Here is a 19,393-nt window from a genome sequence, read left to right on the forward strand (position 1 = left end):
CAATAAGACAGGAGAAAGAAATAAAAAGGCATACAAGTTGGAAATAAACAAGTCAAATTATCAATATTTGCAGATGACATGATCCCATACATAAGTGACCCAAAAATCTCCATTTCAAAACATGCAAAGGTGAAGATGTTGTCTTTTTTCCAGCCTATATTGTTAGGGCCTTTGTCAAATATCAAGTAGCTGTAGTTACTTGACCCAAAGTCTGGGTCCCCGAGTCTATTCCATTGGTCTATACTCCTGCTTTTATGCCAGTACCATGCTGTTTTTATTTTTACGGCTTTGTAATAAAGCTTTAGATCAGGTAATGCAATGCCTCCAGAGGTGTTTCTTCTGCTGAGGATATGCTTGGATATCCGAGGCCTTCTGCCTTTCAATATGAATTTTGCGATCATTTTTTCTATCTCTGTTAAGAGCAATGTGGGGATTTTGATTGAAATTGCATTAAATCTGTATATTGCCTTTGGTAGGATTGCCATTTTCATAATGTTAATTCTGCCCATCCAGGAACATGGGTGGTTTTTCCATTTTCTCAAGTCCTCCTCAATTTCTTTTTTTTTTTTAATTTTTTTGTTTATTTTTATTTATATATTTGAGAGCGACAGGCAGAGACAGAAAGAGGCAGAGAGAGAGGAGAGTGGGCGTGCCAGGGCTTCTAGCCACTGCAAATGAACTCCAGATGTGTATGCCCCCTTGTGCATCTGGTTAACGTGGGTCCTGGGGAATCGAGCCTTGAACCAGTGTCCTTAGGCTTCACAGGCAAGCACTTAACTGCTAAGCCATCTCTCCAGCCCCTCCTCAATTTCTTTTTTGAGTGTTTTTATGTTTTCATTGTATAGATCTTTCTCTTCTTTAGTTAAGGTTATTCCAAGGTGTTGTTGTTGTTGCTATTGAAAATGGAGCAATATCACTTATTTCTTCTCTTTCTTTTTGTCATTTGCATATAGAAAGTCTACTGATTTGAGGGCATTGATTTTGTATGCTACTACTTTGCTGAAGGCGTTAATCACCTTTAAGAGTTTTGGGATAGAGGCTCTCGGGTCTTTTATATATAGAATCTTGTCATTTGCAAATAGAGCTAACTTAACTTCCTACATTCCAAATTATATCCTTTTTAATTTCTTTTTCCTGTCTTATTGCTTGAGCTAGGACTTCCAGTACTATATTGAAGTGAAAGTGGACACCCCTATCTTGTTCCTAATCTCAATTAGAATTCCTTCAGTCTCTCTCCATTACGTATTATTTGGGCTTCAGGAGCTTTACATACAGCCTTTACTATGATAAGATATAAACAGACCATGTCAATTCTCTCCAATGTTTTGATCATGAAGTGATGTATTTTGTCAAAGGTTTTTCTGCATCTATCAAAATGATCTTTTTTTTTTTTTTTTTTTTTGGTTTTTCGAGGTAGAGTCTCACTCTGGTCCAGGCTGACCTGGAATTAACTCTGTAGTCTCAGGGTTGATCATGTGGTTTTTGTGTTTAACCTTGTTTATGTGGTGTATGACATTGACAGATTTCCATATGTTGAACCACCCCTGCATTCCTGGTGGGAAACCAGCTGTTCTTGATTTGGCTAACTGATCTGCTCAGTGGAACAGAACCCATAGCTAGAGCTGGTAAACAAGTCAGAACCACATCCAAAAATGAGCCTGCTCTCCATTATCAGGCTCCCACCAATTGTGGGCTAAAAGAGGGCCTACACCTATTAAATTATATCTAAAAAATTAATAGTTATCCCATTTATCAGTGCTAACTTTACTCTCTGTCAGAGAATCTGCTTCTCTTTTCCAGATACATGCAGATCCTAAGGAGAGAACCACCCCATCATGCCTCAAAAGGGCCCTAGCTGAAACTAGGCATAATTGAGGAAACAAGCAAGAGTGCTGTTTTCTTGATGAACCTGGTATCAGCACAAGGGTGAAGGAGATCAAAACAGAGAACAATCAACTCCTACCAAACCAGATATCCAGGGATACATTGGTTCTCAAGCCCTCATCACTGAAGCAGACTTAAAATGAATACAACATGGCTCAGGGAAATTTGCAGAAGAGGGGGCACACAGAATATCAGAGCTACATTTTGGGTTATGATACACAGAGACATTTCTTCCTACCCATAACTGATGGCTAAACCCAGAATGTACAACCCATATACCCCAACAAGGAGGGTCCCTGTGGAAAGGAAGGATAGGGAGGAGGCTAACAATGGTACCAACTTTACTGTATTCACTGAGCAAAAAACTAACAATAACAACAAAGAAAACATGCCAAGTTGATTCCTTCAGCAAAGTGGCAGGATATAAAATCAAAACACAAAATTCAGTACCCTTTCTATAGTCAAAGGACAAACAAAGAAAAAGAAATCAGGCTCTTCCATTTCAAGAGTTAGGCCCCCAAAATTTTATACCTTGAATAAGACTAACTAAGGATGTGAAAGACTTATATAATAAAAACATAGAAGTACTCAGAAATAAATTGAAGACTTGAGCAAATGGAAATATCTACCATGCTCCTGGATAAGTAGAGTTAATATTGTGAAAATGGCAATTGTACCAAAAGCAATATGCAGATTTAATGAAATACCAATAAAATTTCTAGCATCATTCTTGATAGAGATAGAACAAATGATCTAAAATTCCTATGGAATGGCACCAGGCCTTGGACAGCCAAACATATCCTCAGCAAAAGAAACACCTGTGGAGGGATCACCACACCTAATCTAATGCTATACTACAAACCCATAGTAACAAAACAAAGCATGACACTGGCAGAGAAACAGAAATATAGCCCAATGCAACATAATTGAAGACCCAGAACTTAATGGACAAAGGTGCCAATAATGTATACTGGAGAAAAGACAGCATCTTTGTAGAAAAGTGAAACTAGACCAACTCATTTCACCACACAAAAATCAACTCCAAATGGATCAAAGACCTGAATATAAGATCTGAAACTCTTCAATTACTTGAAGAAAAATAGCAGGCACTCTCCATGATATGAGTGGGGAAGGACTTCCTGAACAATACCCAAGTAGCCCAGGTAATTAAAAAATCTCTCAAAAAATGTCATGCTTCTCATGAACTAAAAAAGGTTTTGGACTGACAAACATACCATAAGCAGAGCCAATGGATTAACCACAGAATGGGAGAAATTTTTCATCAGCCATCACACTGATAGAGGCCTAATATCTAGAATCTACAAAGAACTCAAAAAACTAAACAATAAAAATAACAACCCACTCAAAAACAGAGGTATAGAACTGTATAGGGAGTTCTCAGAGGAAGAAATACAAATAGCTAACACACACTTAAGAAAATGTTCAACATCCCTAACCATCAGTTGTGCTTGTTTGATTCAGGTGTCCTCCATAAACATAGGTGTTCTGGATACTAGGTTCTCCAGCTAATGACAATTGGGAATTAAAGCCTTCTGGAGGCAGTGTATTGTTGGGGGTGGGTTTATGGGTTTTATGCCCAGTTTCCCCATGCCAGTGTTTGGCACAATCTGCTGTTGCTATTTTCCACCTTATGTTAGCAAGGAAGTGATGTCCCCAGTCTGCTCATGCCATAGTTTTTCCTGCCATCATGGAGCTTCCCCCTCAAGCCTGAATGCCAAAATAAACCTATTTTTCTCACAAGCTTCTCTTGTTTGGGTGATTTCTGCCAGCAATGCGATACTGACTACAACAATAATGTTGGTAACAATGAGTGGGGTTGCTGCTAGATACCTGACTGTATGGGTTTGGCCTTTTGGAGCTGACTTTCAAGAGGAATGTGGGAGGATTTGAAACCTTGGCCTTAGAGATGTCTTGCAATGCTATTAAGCACAGCTTCTGGTCAGAGCTGAAAGACTTGTATGTACTAAGAATGATGGACTGTGAAGTTTGGCTTATGAGGGCTAGAAAGAGCTTTGTCTGGACTGGACTATAAACAGTTTGTGTGAGAGCCTTGCTGTTATAACTGTGTCCTGAGAACTTGTGCAGGGTTGCACTGCATAGAAACAGACTGGCATGAACAGAGAGATATGACACAGAAGAAAAAGAAATCTTTGGATGAATCAATGGCCATTCAGATACAATTGAGACATTACACTCTTTGAGATTGGGCCAGCTGACCTGCACTGGGGCAACAGGAGAAATGTAGACTCTTTGGAAGGGGCCTGAGTGCTCAGGGAATGTCCTATTCTTCAAAGTCTGCTTTATTCCCTCATGGATTAACAAATTGGAACCCTACCTGGTATTATGTAGTACAAGAAATGCAGGAAAGAGTGGATTTTTGAGTTTGCAATGCAGTCTTATTTTTTGGATACAGCCATGGGTAGTGTGAAGCAGGATTGCCTGGAGACCCAGTGAAACCATAAGGATGAACTGTGGGTTGCAGTGAAGACCCAGTGGAGATGCCAGGACCATGAGATGGCTGCCAAGGAGAGCTGCTGACACCAGATGAAGTTTTTCAGTACTTTGAGTAGCCTAGCTTGAGGGGCAGAAATGGAACTCCAGAGACTTGTTTGCTGGTTGGCATTATTGGAGTTGAGACGTGTCACTGACTAGAGTTTTTGGACTTGGAACTACAGAGTTTGATATTTGCCTTGTTTAAATCTTGTATTGCTTGAATATTTCTTTGCTATTCCCAGTGCCATCTTTTGCAGCATGAGTGTTCATTTTGTGCCATTATGGTTTTGGGGAGGTATTTTTTGGTATTATGGCTCAGTTAAAAGACCTTGGATTATGGGGATGTTTGAACATTATTAAGATTGATAAAAACTATAGGAACTTTTAAAGCTGGAAAGAATGCATTGCATTCCATATCATGTTTGGTTATCAGTTTATGGGGGCCAGGGATGGGATGTGGTGGTTTGATTCTGGTGTCCCCCATAAACTTTGGAATTCTGGATGCTAGGTTCCTCAGCTGATTACAATTTGAAATTAAAGCCTCCTGGAGGCAGTGTATTGTTGGGGGCAGTCTTATGGTTGTTGTAGCCAGTTTCCCCATGCCCGTGTTTGGTTCACTCTCCTGTTGCTACTGTCTACCTTATGTTGGCCAGGGGGTGATGTCCACCCTCTGCTCATGCCATCATTTTCCTGCCATCACGGAGCTTCCCCTTGAGCCTGTAAGCCAACATAAATCACTTTCTTCCCACAATATGCTCTTGGTTGGGTGATTTCTGCAAGCAATGGGGACCTGACTGCAACATCAGGGAAATGCAAATTAAAATAACTATGAGATTCCTCCTTACTCCAGTAAGGATAGCAATTATTAAAATATCAAATGACAACAAATGTTGGCTAGTATGTGGGGTAAGAGGAACCCTCATTCAATGTTTGTGGAACTACAAACTTGTACAACCACTGTGGAAATAAATATGGAGATACCTGGAAAAGATTAATATAGAACTACCAACAGACCCAGTTATTCTTACTGATCATTTACTCTGATCCATGTTTCACTGCAGAGATATTTGCTCAACCATGTTCATAGTTGCTCAATTCACAATAGCTAAGAACTGGAATCCACCCAGGTGCCCATCATTGGATACATGTATAACAAAGTTGTGATGCATATATACAAGGGCTACTCAGATATAAGAAAAAGGATACAATGAAATTTGTAGGAAAATGAATACACTTAGAACACATAACACATTGGAAAACACACAATCACAGAAAGTTAAATGCCAAATGTGGTCACTCAATTACAGTTCCTAACCTGGATCAGCTTGAGTTGGCACACTTGAGACCCAGAAAATAGAGATGGAAGTCTTATTTGTTTTGGTGGAGGGTAGAGTCAGGAGAGGTTGGAGGAACTATAGAGAAAACTAAACCCAAAATGAACTAGTACCACAGAAGTCTTTCTCCTTGAAGGTATAATAAATATTTAAACCTCAACAGGAGTGTAAAGGGACATATGAAAAGAAGGGACCTAGAGAATGTGGGATGAAGCCTAGCCTTAAAAAAAAAAAAAAAAAAAATTGGTTCTGCCCTGTAGCTTCTAGTATCAGAAATTGGTGCTACACACATTAAGCTGTTCACTATAGAGACTTAGGAGGTCCCCAAAATAAGGTAGCTTTCTATCAAAGCAAGTAATTACCTGCCTGAGGTAAAAGGTAAAACCCTATTGCTGAAGATACCACATGCTGTCAATACAAAACATGGAGAGATCTGGCTGCAAACTTGAAGATAGCCGGTCCCCAGACAGCTAGTCCATCTCGTGCTGCATGAACTACTGGGGGAAAGTAGCCAACAATGGTGTGAGCAAGTAGTGGTCTAAGCTACTCAGTAGTAACCAGCCTGACAAGAAGTACACACCAGTGCAATGGTGACACACAGGCTTGTTGAGAAACCAATTGCTTCCTGATTGGCTAAGAGATGTGCTCAGTGGAAAGGAACCCATGGCTAGAACTAGGAACTTTGTCTCAATCCTATGGAAATGAAGATTATATTTCCAGTGTTAAAGTCCCCTTACTCTTTGGCTAAAAGAGGAACTACATCCATCAAACTCTACATAAATTAATAACACTAATCCAATTTTACCCTACACTGAGACATGAGGAGATAAGCCGAAGCAGAGGCTCAAAAGAGCTCATCACTGAAGTAGACTTCAAACACACCCACCAAGACTCAGGGAATTTTGAGGAAAAGGGCAAAAAGATTATAAGAGCTACAGGTTGGAATGTCATGCCCAGAGACACTGCCTCACCCCAATAACTGACTGCTGCTCTTACAAGGCATAGCCCATAACCCCATGGGGAACACCAGCAACCCCATTGTGAAGGGCCTCCTGCCAAATGGGGTCAGGGAAGAGGGGGAAGATGTTACCAACACATGAGGTATCCAAAGTATGATCTTAATAAAAAAAAAAATGAAGAAGAAAAAGAAAAAAAGAAGCAAATTTACTATGGTGAAATCAGAAGAAGGTGGGCTCTGTGTCACAGAAATGGCAGGAAGAGTGACCATAGAGATCAAGCACCATATTTGGGGAGTAGAAGATGATTCCCTGAAAGATTGTGTTCTGTTTACAGACATACATGACATTTATAAGAGGAAATGAAGCAGAATCTATCAGCTAAAGAATGACTATCCATCAAGAAATTATGATTTCATGAACAGAAATTCAGTCATATGAAGAAGTTACAGTAAATAATTTACATATTGGACTGGAAACACTAGTTTTAGAAGTGAGATAAATATAAAATGGACTCATGCCTAAATTCTAATGTGTTGTCAGGATAAGGTCTCAGGCTAAGGGCTGGAGATAGCTTAGTGCTTAAAGTGTTTACCTGCAAAGCCAAAGGACCTCAATTCAACTCCCCAGGACCCACATAAGCCAGATGTATAAGGTGTCACATGCATCTAGAGTCTGTTTGCAGTGGTTGGAGGCCCTGGTGCACCCATTCTCACTTTCTCTCTCTCTCTCTCTCTCTCTCTCTCTCTCTCTGTCTGCTTCTTTCCCTCTCTCACTCTCAAAAAAATAATTAATTTTAAAAATCCCTATCAAAAAGATCTCAGGCAAAAATCATTTCTATATTTTATTTTTTATTATTTGTTTACTTTTTTAAATTTGTATTTATTTTATTTTATTATTAGTTATGTACACAGTATGTATACAGCCATGCTGGCACAATCCTTAGCCTCCTCCCTGTCTTCCCCCCTCCACAGGGACCCTCCTCATTGGGGAATGTGGGTCATGCATTGTGGGGTGAGCCATTAATTATGGGTAAAAGGCAATGTCTTTGTGCATAATGTCCCAACATGTGGCTCTAACAATTTTTCCTCCCCGACTTCCGTGAATTTCCCTGAGCCTTGTTGGTTTAATTTTATTGATATTTATAGTCAATGTACATGGCCCTTCTCCCATCACCCACTCCTTTCCCCGGGACTCTTACTAATTCTTCTCTCCTGAGAGAGCCCCTCCTCCCTCACTGTGGTGTGTGTGTGTGTGTGTGTGTGTGTGTTCACTGAGTTTAATCGATGTTGTTTACATGAGCATAGCTGGGGAGCAATTTTATGATTTATCACAAGAACACAAGTTGGCCTAGGATGAAATGGTGCTCTTTTCATATTCAGCTACTATTACTGGTGACAAAATTGAACTTCTGACTTTAAAAATGTGCTGAAAACATGAATGGTCTCAGGGTGGCCTTGAACTCACAGTAATCCTCCTACCTCTGTCTCCCAAGTGCTGAGATTAAAGGCGTATACCACCACGCCAGGCAGAATTTCTTGAATTTTGATTGACCCTCCCCCCCACCTTTATTTTATATAATCTCTTCCCATGACCTTGCTTAGGCCTCTACCCTCCCTGTAATCTGTTCTTCTACTTACATATGTACAATACCATCCTCTTAAGACCTTCCCTCTCCTGCCTCCCTTATAGCCTTTTACTAGCTTATGGGCCTCTGCTACTGATTATTGGTTCCAAACAACACACTTCTATACATTTATAGCCAGGATCCACATATAAGAAAGAACATGTGATGTTTAGCTTTCTGGGCCTGGGTTGCCTCATTTAGTATAATCCTTTCCAGATCTGTGCATTTCCTGGCAAATTTCATAATTTAATTGTTCTTTACCACTGAACTTAGGACTCCATTGAGTAGATGTACCATATCTTTACTATCCATTCATCTGTGAATGGACATCTAGGCTGGTTCCATTCCCTAGCTATTGTACATAGCGGAGCAATAACCATGGTTGTGCAAGTATCAGTAAGGTAGTGAGAAGATCCATTAGGATATATGCCTGGAAGTGCTATAGCTGGATCATATGGCAAATCTATTTTTAGCTGTCTCAAGAGCCTCCACACTGATTTCCACAACGGCTGTACCAGATTACATGCCCACTAATAGTGCAGAAGGGTTTCCCTTTTACCACATCCTTGTCAAAATTTATTGTCATTTTTTTGTTGTTTTTTTGAGGTAGGGTCTCACTCTAGCCCAGGCTGACCTGGAATTCACTATGTAGTCCCATGGTGGCCTCAAACTCATGGCAATCCTCCTACCTCTGCCTCCCAAATGCTGGGATTAAAGGCGTGCACCACCACCCCTGGCTGTCATTTGTATTCTTTTTAGTTTTTTGTGCTTATTTATTTATTTATTTGAGAGAGACAGACAGAGAGAGAAAGAGGTAGAGAGAGGGAGAGAGAGTCAGAGAAAGGGGGGGTCGAGAGAGAGAGAATGGGTGCACCAGGACCTCCCGTCACTCCACACAAACTCCAGGAGTGTGCGCCCCTTGTGCATCTGGCTAACGTGGGTCCTGGGGAATCAAGCCTCAAACTGGGGTCTTTAGGCTTCACAGGCAAGCACTTAACTGCTAAGCTATCTCTCCAGCCCTCATTTGCTTTCTTGATGGTAACCATTCTGACAGGAGAGAGATGGAATCTCAAGGTAGTTTTAATTGGCATTTAGCTGATGGCTAAGGATGTAGAACACTTTCTTAGATGTTTGTATGCCATCTGTATTTCTTCCAGTGAGAACTCTCTAGTTCCATGGCCCGTTTTTGTATTATTTGATTTCTTAATGTACTGTTTTTTGAATTGTTTATATGTTCTGGACATTAATGCTCTGTCCGATGTGTAGCTGGCAAAGGTTTTCTCCCATTCTGTAGGTTGTCTCTTTGCTCTATTCACAGTGTTTTTTCCTGTACAAAAGCTTTGTACTTTCATGAGATCCTAGAAGTTGATTAGTGATTTTATTTTCTGAGTAATTGGGGTTCTTTTCAGAAAGTCATTATCTATGCCAACAAGTTGAAGGGTTTCCCTACCTTTTCTCTCACAATTTCAAAGTTTCAGGGCTAATATTAAAGCCCCTGATCCACTTGGATTTTATTCTTGTTCATGGAGAAAGGCAAAGATCTATTTTCTTCTTTCTACATATAGATATCCAATTTTCTCAGCACCACTTGTTGAAGAGGCTGTCCTTTCTCCAAAGAATATTTTTAGCATTTTTGTCAAAAATCAGATTGCTGTAGCTGCCCAGATTAATCTGGGTCCTCTATTCTGTTCCAGTGATCAACATGTCTGGCTTTGTGCCAATACCATCCTGTTTTTGTTACTATGGCTTTTTAATGTTGCTTAAAATCTGGTATGGTGATGCCACCAGCCTTATTTTTGTTGCTCAAAATCATTTTGGCTATTCAAGGCTTTTTTGTGCTTCCAAATGAATTTTAGGATTTTTTTTTTCTATTCCTGTGAAGAATGCCACTGGAATATCAATAGGGATTGCATTAAATCTGTAGAATGCTTTTGGTAAGATTGAATTATACAATATTGATTCTTCCAATCCAAGAACATGGGATGTTGTCCCATTTCCTTGTTTCTTCTTCAATTTGTCACTAGAGTGTTTTAAATTTCTCATTATAAAGCTCCTTAACTTCCTTAGCTAAGATTATTCCACAGTACTTTATTTATATTTATTTATTTATTTATTTGAGGTAATTGTGAATGGGAGAGATTACCCGATTTGATTTTTCAGACACTTATTGTGAGTATATAGGAAAGCTATTGATTTCTGTGTATTTATTTTGTATACATTGCTAAAAGTATTTATCAGCTCTAACAGTTTGCTGGTAGAGTTTTTAGGGTCATTTATGTATGGAATCATTTCATCTGCAAATAGTGATAATTTGACCTCTTCCTTTCCAATTTGTATCCCTTTTATGAGTGTCTCTTGCTTTGTTGCTATAAATAAGATTTCCAGTACTATATTAAATAAAAGTGGGGAAAATGTACACCCTTGTTTTGTTCCTGCATTTAGTGGAAAACCTTCAAGTTTTCATCATTTAGTATTATGTTGGCTGTAGGTTTGTCATAAATAGCCTTTATTATGTAGAGATTTGTTGCTTCTATTCCCAGTTTCTGTAATACTTTTGCCATGAAGGATGTTGGATTTTGTCGAATGCCTTTTCTGCATCTATTGAAATGATCATGTGATTTTTGTCCTTCAGACAATTTATATGATGTATATATTTATTGATTTGTATATGTTGAACCATCCCTGCATTCCAGGGATAAAGCCAACTTGGTCAGGGTGAATAATCTTTTTGATATATACTTGTAATCTGTTTGCCAATATTTTGTTCAGAATTTTTACATCTATGTTCATGAGGGAGATTGGTCCATAATTTTTGTTGTTATTTTGTTCTGTCTTTGACTGGTTTTTATATGAGGGTGATGCTGACTTCATAGAAGGAGTTTGGTAGAATTCCTTCCTTTCTATTTTATGGAAAAATTTGAGAAGAATTGGTGTTAGTTCTTCCATGAAGGTCTGGTAAAATTCACCAGTGAATCCATCTGGGCCTGGGCATTTTTTAATTGGGAGACTTTTAGTAACTGCTTGTATCTCTGTACTTGTTATAGGTCTATTTAAATTGTTTATATCATCTTGATTTAATTTTGTTAGGTCATATGAATCAAGGAAATCATCAATTTCTTTCAGATTTTCAAACTTAGAGGCATATATATGCTTAAAGTATGTCCTTATAATTTTTTGAATTTCTTTGGTATCTGTTGCAATGGTGTCTTTTTCATCTCTAATCTTATTAATTTTTGTCTCTTCTCTCTTTCTTCTAGCCAAATTTGCTAAGGGTTTATCAATGTTGTTTATCCTTTCAAATAAGCAACTCTTCATTTCATTGATTCTTTGTTTTTTGGGTTTTTTTTGTTGTTGTTGTATTTTTGTTTTTTGGTTTCTATTTCATTAATTTCTGCCCTAATCTTTATTATTTCTCCTGTTCTACTGATTCTTGGTTTGCCTTGTTCTTCTTTCTCCAAGGCCTTAAGGTGAAGCATTGAATTGTTTATTTGTGAACTCTCTAATTTCTTAATATAGGCACTTAGAGCTATAAATTTCCCTCTTAGAACTGCCTTCATTGTGTTCCAAAGGTTTTTGTATGTTGTATTGTCATCATCATTTGATTCTATGAATTTATTGATTTCATCAATGACCCATTGGTCATTCAATAGTGTGCTGTTTTTTCTATATGAGTTTCTGTATGCTCTAACTTTTCTTGTTGCTGATTTGCTGTTTAACCCCACTGTGGTCAGATAAGGTACAAGGGATTATTTCAATTTTCCTGTATTTGTTGAGATTTGCTTTGTGTCCTAATATATGGTCTATTGTAGGGAATTCCACGTGCTTCTGAGAAACATGTGTATTTTTCAGCATTTAGATGGAATGTAGCTATCTGTTAGGCTAATTTGTTCTATGACGTCATTTAATTCAGATGTTTCTTTGTTTATTTTTTTGCCAGGATGACCTGCCAATTGATGAGAGTGGGATATTGAAGTATTGAAGTCACCCACTACAATTGTGTTTGATGTTATCTATGACCTTAGTTCTAATAGTGTTTGCTTGATGAAATTAGGATCCCTTATGTTAGGTGAATATATGTTTAGGATTGTAATGTCCTCCTGCTGGAGTATTCCTTTAATCAGTATAAAATGACCTTCTTTATCTTTACTCACTAATGTTGGTTTGAAGTCTATCTTGTCAGATATTAGGATAGCACTCCCTGTTTGTTTCCTAGGCCATTTTCTTGAAATACCATCTTCCATCTGTTGCAGTCCAGTTCACATTGCTGATAGAAATCAACCAACCAAGAGCAGCTTCTGAGAAAAAGAGGTTTATTTTGGCTTAAAGGTTCAAGGGGGGGAAGCTCCACAATGGCAGGGGAAAATTATGGCATGAGCAGAGGGTGGACATCACCCCCTGGACAACATAAGGTGGACAATAGCAACAGGAGAGCGTGCCAAACACTGGCATAGGGAAATTGGCTATAACACCCATAAGCCTGCCCCCAATAATACACTCCCTCCAGAAGGCATTAATTCCCAAACATCCATCAGCTAGGAACCTAGCATTCAGAACACTTAAGTTTATGGGGGACACCTGAATCAAACCACCACACCATCCTTTCACCCTAAGTCTGTGTCTATCTTTTATTGAAAGATGAGTTTCCTGGAGGCAACAAATGGCAGGATCCTGCCTTTTAATCCAGTTTTCAAGCCTGGGTCTTTTGGATAGTGCATTAAGGCTATTGATATTAAGAGTTATTATTGGAAGACATGCATTTATTCTTGTCATTCTTCTTATTTTGTAGTGTTTCCTGTGTTGGGCCTTCAGAGGCCCAGATGTGAGGCCTAGTGGAACTTCCTGAGCCTAGATAAAGTTTGGCAAACTGCCTCTGCCCAGCTCTGACTCAGCAAGGGGCCAAATGGCCTCTGGTCTGCTACTTTGGCACATGTTTGGTCCTTGCGTGCTTAGAACCAATCATCTAAGAGGTTGCCATATGCTAATGGCCCTTACATCTCACTCCACCCAAAAGTCCCCACCTTCATTCTCAAAATTATATAAACACCCACCTGTAACAATAAAGTGAGTTCCTGCTTCCATAAGACTCCTGGCTTGGTGGTTTGTTCTGGCCATGGACACTCCCTCTCCCCCTTAGCCCCTTGGGAGGAACCAGCGGGCCTGGTCCTTCTTCAGCACTACCTGCCAGAGGAGCCCGGCATTCCTGTTTCCCCTTTACTTGTTTGTTTTAACTGTTATTGGAGTGTGTTTTATTTTTTTTTCCTATTTCCTCATGTGTGTGTTTTGCTTTCTCTTAGGCATTAAGAATTCCTTCAAGTATTTTCTGTAGAGCTGACTTAGTTGTCATAAATTTCTTTAGCCTGTTTTTGTTGTGGAGTGTCCTTATTTCTCCATCAATTTGGATAGATAGCTTTGCAGGATAAAGTAATCTTGGTTGACAGTTGTTATCTTTCAGAATTTGGAATGTATCATTCCAATCCCTTCTGGCTTTTAATGTTTGTGTTGAGTAATCTGCAGTTATTCTGATGGGCTTGCCTTTGTAGGTGACTTCCTTTTTCTCTCTAACTGTTTTCAATATTTCTTTGGTTTGTGTGTTTAGTAGTTTAATTATAACATGGGAAAGAGAGGTTCTTTCCAGATTTTGCCTGTTTGGTCTCCTAAAAGCTTCTTGTATGTGCATTGACATTTCTTTCTCTTTTTTGTATTAATTAGTTTTGTACTCAATGAATACAGTCAAGTTGGTACCATTGTTAGCCTCTTCCATGTCCTACCCCTTCCCCTGGACCCTCCTTGTTGAAGTATATGGGTCATACATTGTGGAGTTAGCCCACAGTTATGGGTAGGAGGAAATGTCTCTGCAAGTCATGACCCAATGTGTGGCTTTGATCTTTCTGCTGCCTCTTCCACAAAATTTCTCTGAGCCATGTTGGGTTCATTTTGGGTCTGCTTTAGAAATGAGGTGTTGGGAGCCTCTGTGTCTCTGTATATCTGATTTGGTAGGAGTTGATTGTTCTCTGTTTTGATCTCCTTCACCCTTGTGCTGGTACCAGGTTCATCAAGAAAACAGCACCCTTGTTTGTTTTGCCAATTATTCTTAGTTTAAGCTGGGGCCCTTTTGAGGTATGATGGGGTAGTTCTTTCCTTAGGATCTGTGTCTATCTGAAAAAGAGAAGCATATTCTCCAAGAGAGAGTTATGTTAGCACCAGATGAAAGGGATAACCCCCTTTTATTTTATAGAGAATTTAATAGGTGTAGGCCCTCTTGTAGCCCACTATTGGTGGCAGCTTGATAATGGAGAGCAGGCTCATTTTTGGATATGGTTCTGACTTACTTCCCAGCTCCAGCTATGGGTTCCATTCCACTGAGTGGATCAATTCTTTCCCAATTTGGGGAAAAATTTTTCTTCTATGATTTTGTTGAAGATGCCTACTAAAACTCTGGATTGAAATTCTTCTCCTCCGTTTATACCCTCAATTCTTATTTTTGATCTTTTCATGGTTTCTCAGATATCTTGAAATTCCCATTCATACCTTGCTATTAGCTTGTCCTTCTCTTTGTTGGACTGTATTATAGCTGCCATCTGGTCTTCTAGTTTAGATATTCTGTTCTCTCCTTCATCCATTCTCCTGGAGAGACTTTCCACAGAATTTTTTTTTTTTTAATTTCATTTACTGTATTCTTAAAAGCCAGGATTTCAGCCTGATTTTTCTTCAGTATTTCTATTTCCTTACTCATGTCTTATAATGGCTTCTTTATTTCATTAAGCTGGTTTCCTGTGTTTTATTTCAGAAGTTTGTTTTCTCCTTTAATTCCTTTGTTTTCTTCTTTGATTTCCTTCATTTCTTCTTGGAGTTCTTTGAGCATAGATACCATCATTTTCTTGAAATCTTTGTCAGGCATTTCATCTAAAACAGTCTCATTGGTGATCATTTCTAATGGATTTATAGTTTTTTTGTGGGACTGTATTATCTTGAATCTTTGAGTTTCTTGTATTATATTGCAGCAAATTTTGCATCCTGGATTGATTTGATGCTTGGATTTTTCTACTTATCTGCAGGGTTCCCAGATGTGGCAATCCACCTCTATATACCATCAGGATATGAGTTCAAGGTGCCAGGTGTAGCTCTTGTCCCCCAATCAAGCCATAGAAGTAATCCTAGGTGTTGAGTTTGCTTGCTAAGCAAGTATTCTAGTGGACTGTGTGGAATAATTTAATGGAAAATTCTAAAGTTCAACAGAGTAGCATACACAATCAATAAACCCAGTACAAAGTATGCAATTGTTGGGATTAAAACAAACAGATAGTCTAATAAAGCCAAAATCCCTAAAGTTGTGTGTTGTTCTGCACCCTTAATCTTGGCAGCTGGGAGGTAGAGATTTTTGTTCTGAATTGGGTTCCAGGTCAATCAGGATCTGGATCAGGCCCTGCCCCCAATAGTAACAGAAGCAAAAAACAAAGGCCCTATGTATATGAAAGCACCAAAGACAACAATATTCTGCCCCCAAATACAGGTTATTTAAAAATGGTAAAGCCAACCAAGAATATTTACCCAATACCCTGCCCTGACAAGAAAAGAGAGGTTAGCTCTTGCAGGCCTGTCTACTTTTTTTTTTTTTTTTTTTGTCAGTCAGCCTTGTTTCCTTTTGGGGTGGCTTCCAATCTCACCAATGCTAAACTCCTGCCTCCATTCTTCTGTGTTGTGCTGTGAAGCTGTACCACTGATCAGCTCTGCTGGCTGTGCTGCTACTGGGGACTGAGTGCTGGATGCTCATAGTTCTGATGGCGGAAGATGGGAGAGTTCAGACTTCTGGAGTTGCTAGCACTTTTAGTAGCTCTTTAGTTGATCTCAGCTGACTTTCCTTCAGATTTCTTAATTTTGCAAGAAGGCGGATGGAGTTGAAAAATCTGTTGCTTGGTCTCTGCTGCTGCTGCTGCCATGCTTGGAGCGTCTGGCAGGACTGTGCTGTGTAGGCACTCCGATTACATCCCAGGCTGAGAGCACCTCAGTGGGACTCTAGCTGTTTTCCTCCTTCCTGGTATATCTTTCTTGGTCTCTCAAGCTTCTCTGCTGTGTCTAAGAATAACCTATACTCCTTCACTTTTCAGAAGAAGAGTATTTTGCTGGGATTTTGCTTAAATCCCTCCTTGGGCTGGTTTGGCATGGCTCCTATGCCACCATCTTACCTGGAAGGCCCTTCCTTTACTTTTAACGCAACAATTAATTGATCATTCTCTAAAGCTATTATATTTCCAGCCAGGCAAGAATATCTGTACTGCAAGAAATACCAGGTTCTGGGGCAGGTCTGCACTTCTGAAAAGACAGGCTTATCAATAAAATTAATTAATTAGTCTTGCTGTGGCCCTCATAAAACTGGTTAGAGATATCTTCTGTAAATATAGGATTTATTTTTCCTATGGGAAGGCACAAGATGGGAATTCTTGGGTCATACAAAAGTATACATATAAAAAAACTACATTGAATGAGTGTAGTGAGCACTGAATCTCCCCTTTCCTAATATTTCATTTGAAAGCAATGAGTACTTCTAATGCAGTAGATTAACATATTAACTTTCTATATATATTCAGGCTATACTGACTTATTTAATTCCAGGGAGCCTCACTTCTGGCGACAATGTAGCATCTGGAGGTTTACTGGAAGGGATATGTATAGTAACTCAGAAGCAAAGCCTTCTTCACATTATGGTCACAGGCAGCTTCCCATTACTTTAAGCCAGCAAAGAATTAAACCAGGTATTAGCTAAAAAACAGAGGCAAAAGATCAAAACCTTATATACCTTAGGTATATATATTGTCTTAGGTAGCAAAGACAATAACAGTGTGTCAAATTTGTAATTACACAGAATGTGAATCCTCAAAACATTGTAAGTGTGCATTGGACAGTGAGCTTTCTGTTATCTCTTAATATGCTGTTAAAAACCAAATCTGTCTCAGAAATTGATTAGATTCTTATAGAGTCATTTCCATTTTAATTTAAATGGGAAAAATTAAATTTCACCATGCTATCTCAGCTCATTTATGAAGATCAAATTAATTGAAAATGAATCAAATACATGCATATGTAGAAAAGTAAATTATCTTACATATACATGAATGAGAAAATGAGAATTTTAAATTAATGTCAGATTTAGGAAACTCCAGGGCTATGTGAGATTGCTGAGATAATATATATTGGATCTAGAGCCTAGTGCAACATCTTCATTAATTCAGAGACATAAAGTTTCTCTAACTTTTCTTTGCCAGCTCATTTGGAAAATAAACTGGAAGTGAATTGGAAAGAGTAAAACACATTTGGAAATCCAAAAGATTAAATGACACTGATGTATAAAGATAAGTGATATTGATTTATCAAGACAAATAATATTTATTTACACAGATAAAGAATATTGAGTTGAAGAGCCAGACATGGTGGCACATGCCTTTAATCCCAGCACTTGGGAGGCAGAGGTAGGAGGATCACCTAGAGTTCAAGGCCACCCTGAGACTACATAGTGAATTCCAGGTCAACCTGAGCTAGAATGAGACCTTACCTCAAAAAGAAAAAGAAATATTGGGCTGGAGACATGGCTTAGTAGTTAAGGTGCTTTCCTGCAAAACCTAAGAACCCACTTTTGATTCCTCAGTACTCACATAAGCCAGATGCAGAAGGTGGTGCCTGTGTCTGGAGTTTGTTTGCAGAGGCGAGAGGCCCTGGCATGCCCATTCTCTCTCTCTCTCTCTCTCTCTCTCTCTCTCTCTCTCTCTCTCTCTCTGCCTCTTTCTTTCTCCCCCCCCATAAATAAATGCCCATAAAATGAATTTTAAAAGAATATATATATATATATATATATATATATATATATATATATATATGAATATTTATAAAGATAAAGTACTGATTTATAAAGATAAGATACACACTGGTATAAGCCAGGAAGCAAATATTTTATAATTAATATTTTATGATTAGTATGATGTTAACAGAGATGCTAAGAAATATCCCAATACAACCATCTGAACTTCCAAGTCTGAGGCTAGAGCCATTAGCTCCTCTGACCAATGAGCTAACACAAGTACAGTTTCTTGAATGATTCTCTGGTCCTGCTGTGCAGAGGGTGCATCAAACTAAGCATACTTTCTCAGAGCCTTGCATATTATCTGTAAAATTGTAATAAAAGTGAATGCAATGCACTGACCACACACCCAGTAAATGTGCAGGACACCATGTAATTTTTCAATTTCTCCTCTAGACTAGGGTATTAGAAATCCTAGTTCCCTTTTCATGGCAAAGGTCACATGGACAAAAACAGAGATTAGGAGGTGCAGCAGCTTCGCGTGCAGGAAGCTGTGGATGCCATGGTGAAGAACGTGGAGCAAGAGAACATCCGGAAGATGCAGGGCCTCATGTTCAGGTGCAGCGCTGGCTGCTGTGAAGACAACCAGGCATCCATGCAGCAGCTGCACCAGTGCATTGAGCGCTGCCATGCGCCTCTGGCTCAGGCTCAGGCCTTGGTGACCAGTGAGCTGGAAAAGTTCCAGGACCGGCTGGCCCAGTGTACCATGCACTGCAATGACAAAGCCAGAGATGCCATGGATGCAGGGAACAAGGAGCTGCAGGTAAAATGGCAGCTGGACAGCTGCGTGGCCAAGTGTGTGGATGACCACATGCACCTTATCCCAACGATGACCAAGAAGATGAAGGAGTCTCTCTCATCCACTGGGAAATAAACAGCTTTGCCAATAACCATTTGAACTGAGGGCAGGAATCTGTTTTAAAAGAATGGAAACGTTGTCTTTTAAGCCAAGATTATGAGTAGGGAAACCCACAATGGCAACAAATGAAGCAGCTCATTGGTCTTTGAACACTGGTTTCTCTATGTTTTGATCCTAGGAAGTGAAATGGGAAAATGGTGCTAAATGTTGGATCAGAGGTTGCACACACGCATGTTTAGACCCTAAATTTCATGTGGCAAGTGCTTGTCCCTAACAGTAGAGACTGCCCTCATACCAACCCAGAGACCATGATCCTGGATTTTCTGACTACACAGACACCCACGGGGTGGCAGTTTCCTCCACCTGGCC

General features: G+C 39.3%; 2 protein-coding genes across 6 annotated transcripts in view; one reads left to right on the forward strand and one right to left on the reverse strand.

Moving 5' to 3' along the window:
* LOC101616741 (protein FAM136A-like) overlaps positions 1–19,055 on the forward strand; it is a 152,105-nt gene extending 133,050 nt beyond the window's left edge. The window contains exon 6 of the mRNA XM_045137750.1: positions 18,629–19,055. Within this exon, the coding sequence (XP_044993685.1) occupies positions 18,629–19,039 (411 nt within the window). The 3' untranslated portion in view covers positions 19,040–19,055. The remainder of the gene's footprint in view (positions 1–18,628) is intronic.
* Positions 1–19,393, reverse strand: part of Pcdh15 (protocadherin related 15) — a 1,075,820-nt gene that overhangs the window by 667,306 nt on the left and 389,121 nt on the right. The gene's annotated exons all lie outside the window — the stretch shown is intronic.

Source organism: Jaculus jaculus, chromosome 18, assembly GCF_020740685.1.
Source record: "Jaculus jaculus isolate mJacJac1 chromosome 18, mJacJac1.mat.Y.cur, whole genome shotgun sequence".
Taxonomy (NCBI): domain Eukaryota; kingdom Metazoa; phylum Chordata; class Mammalia; order Rodentia; family Dipodidae; genus Jaculus; species Jaculus jaculus.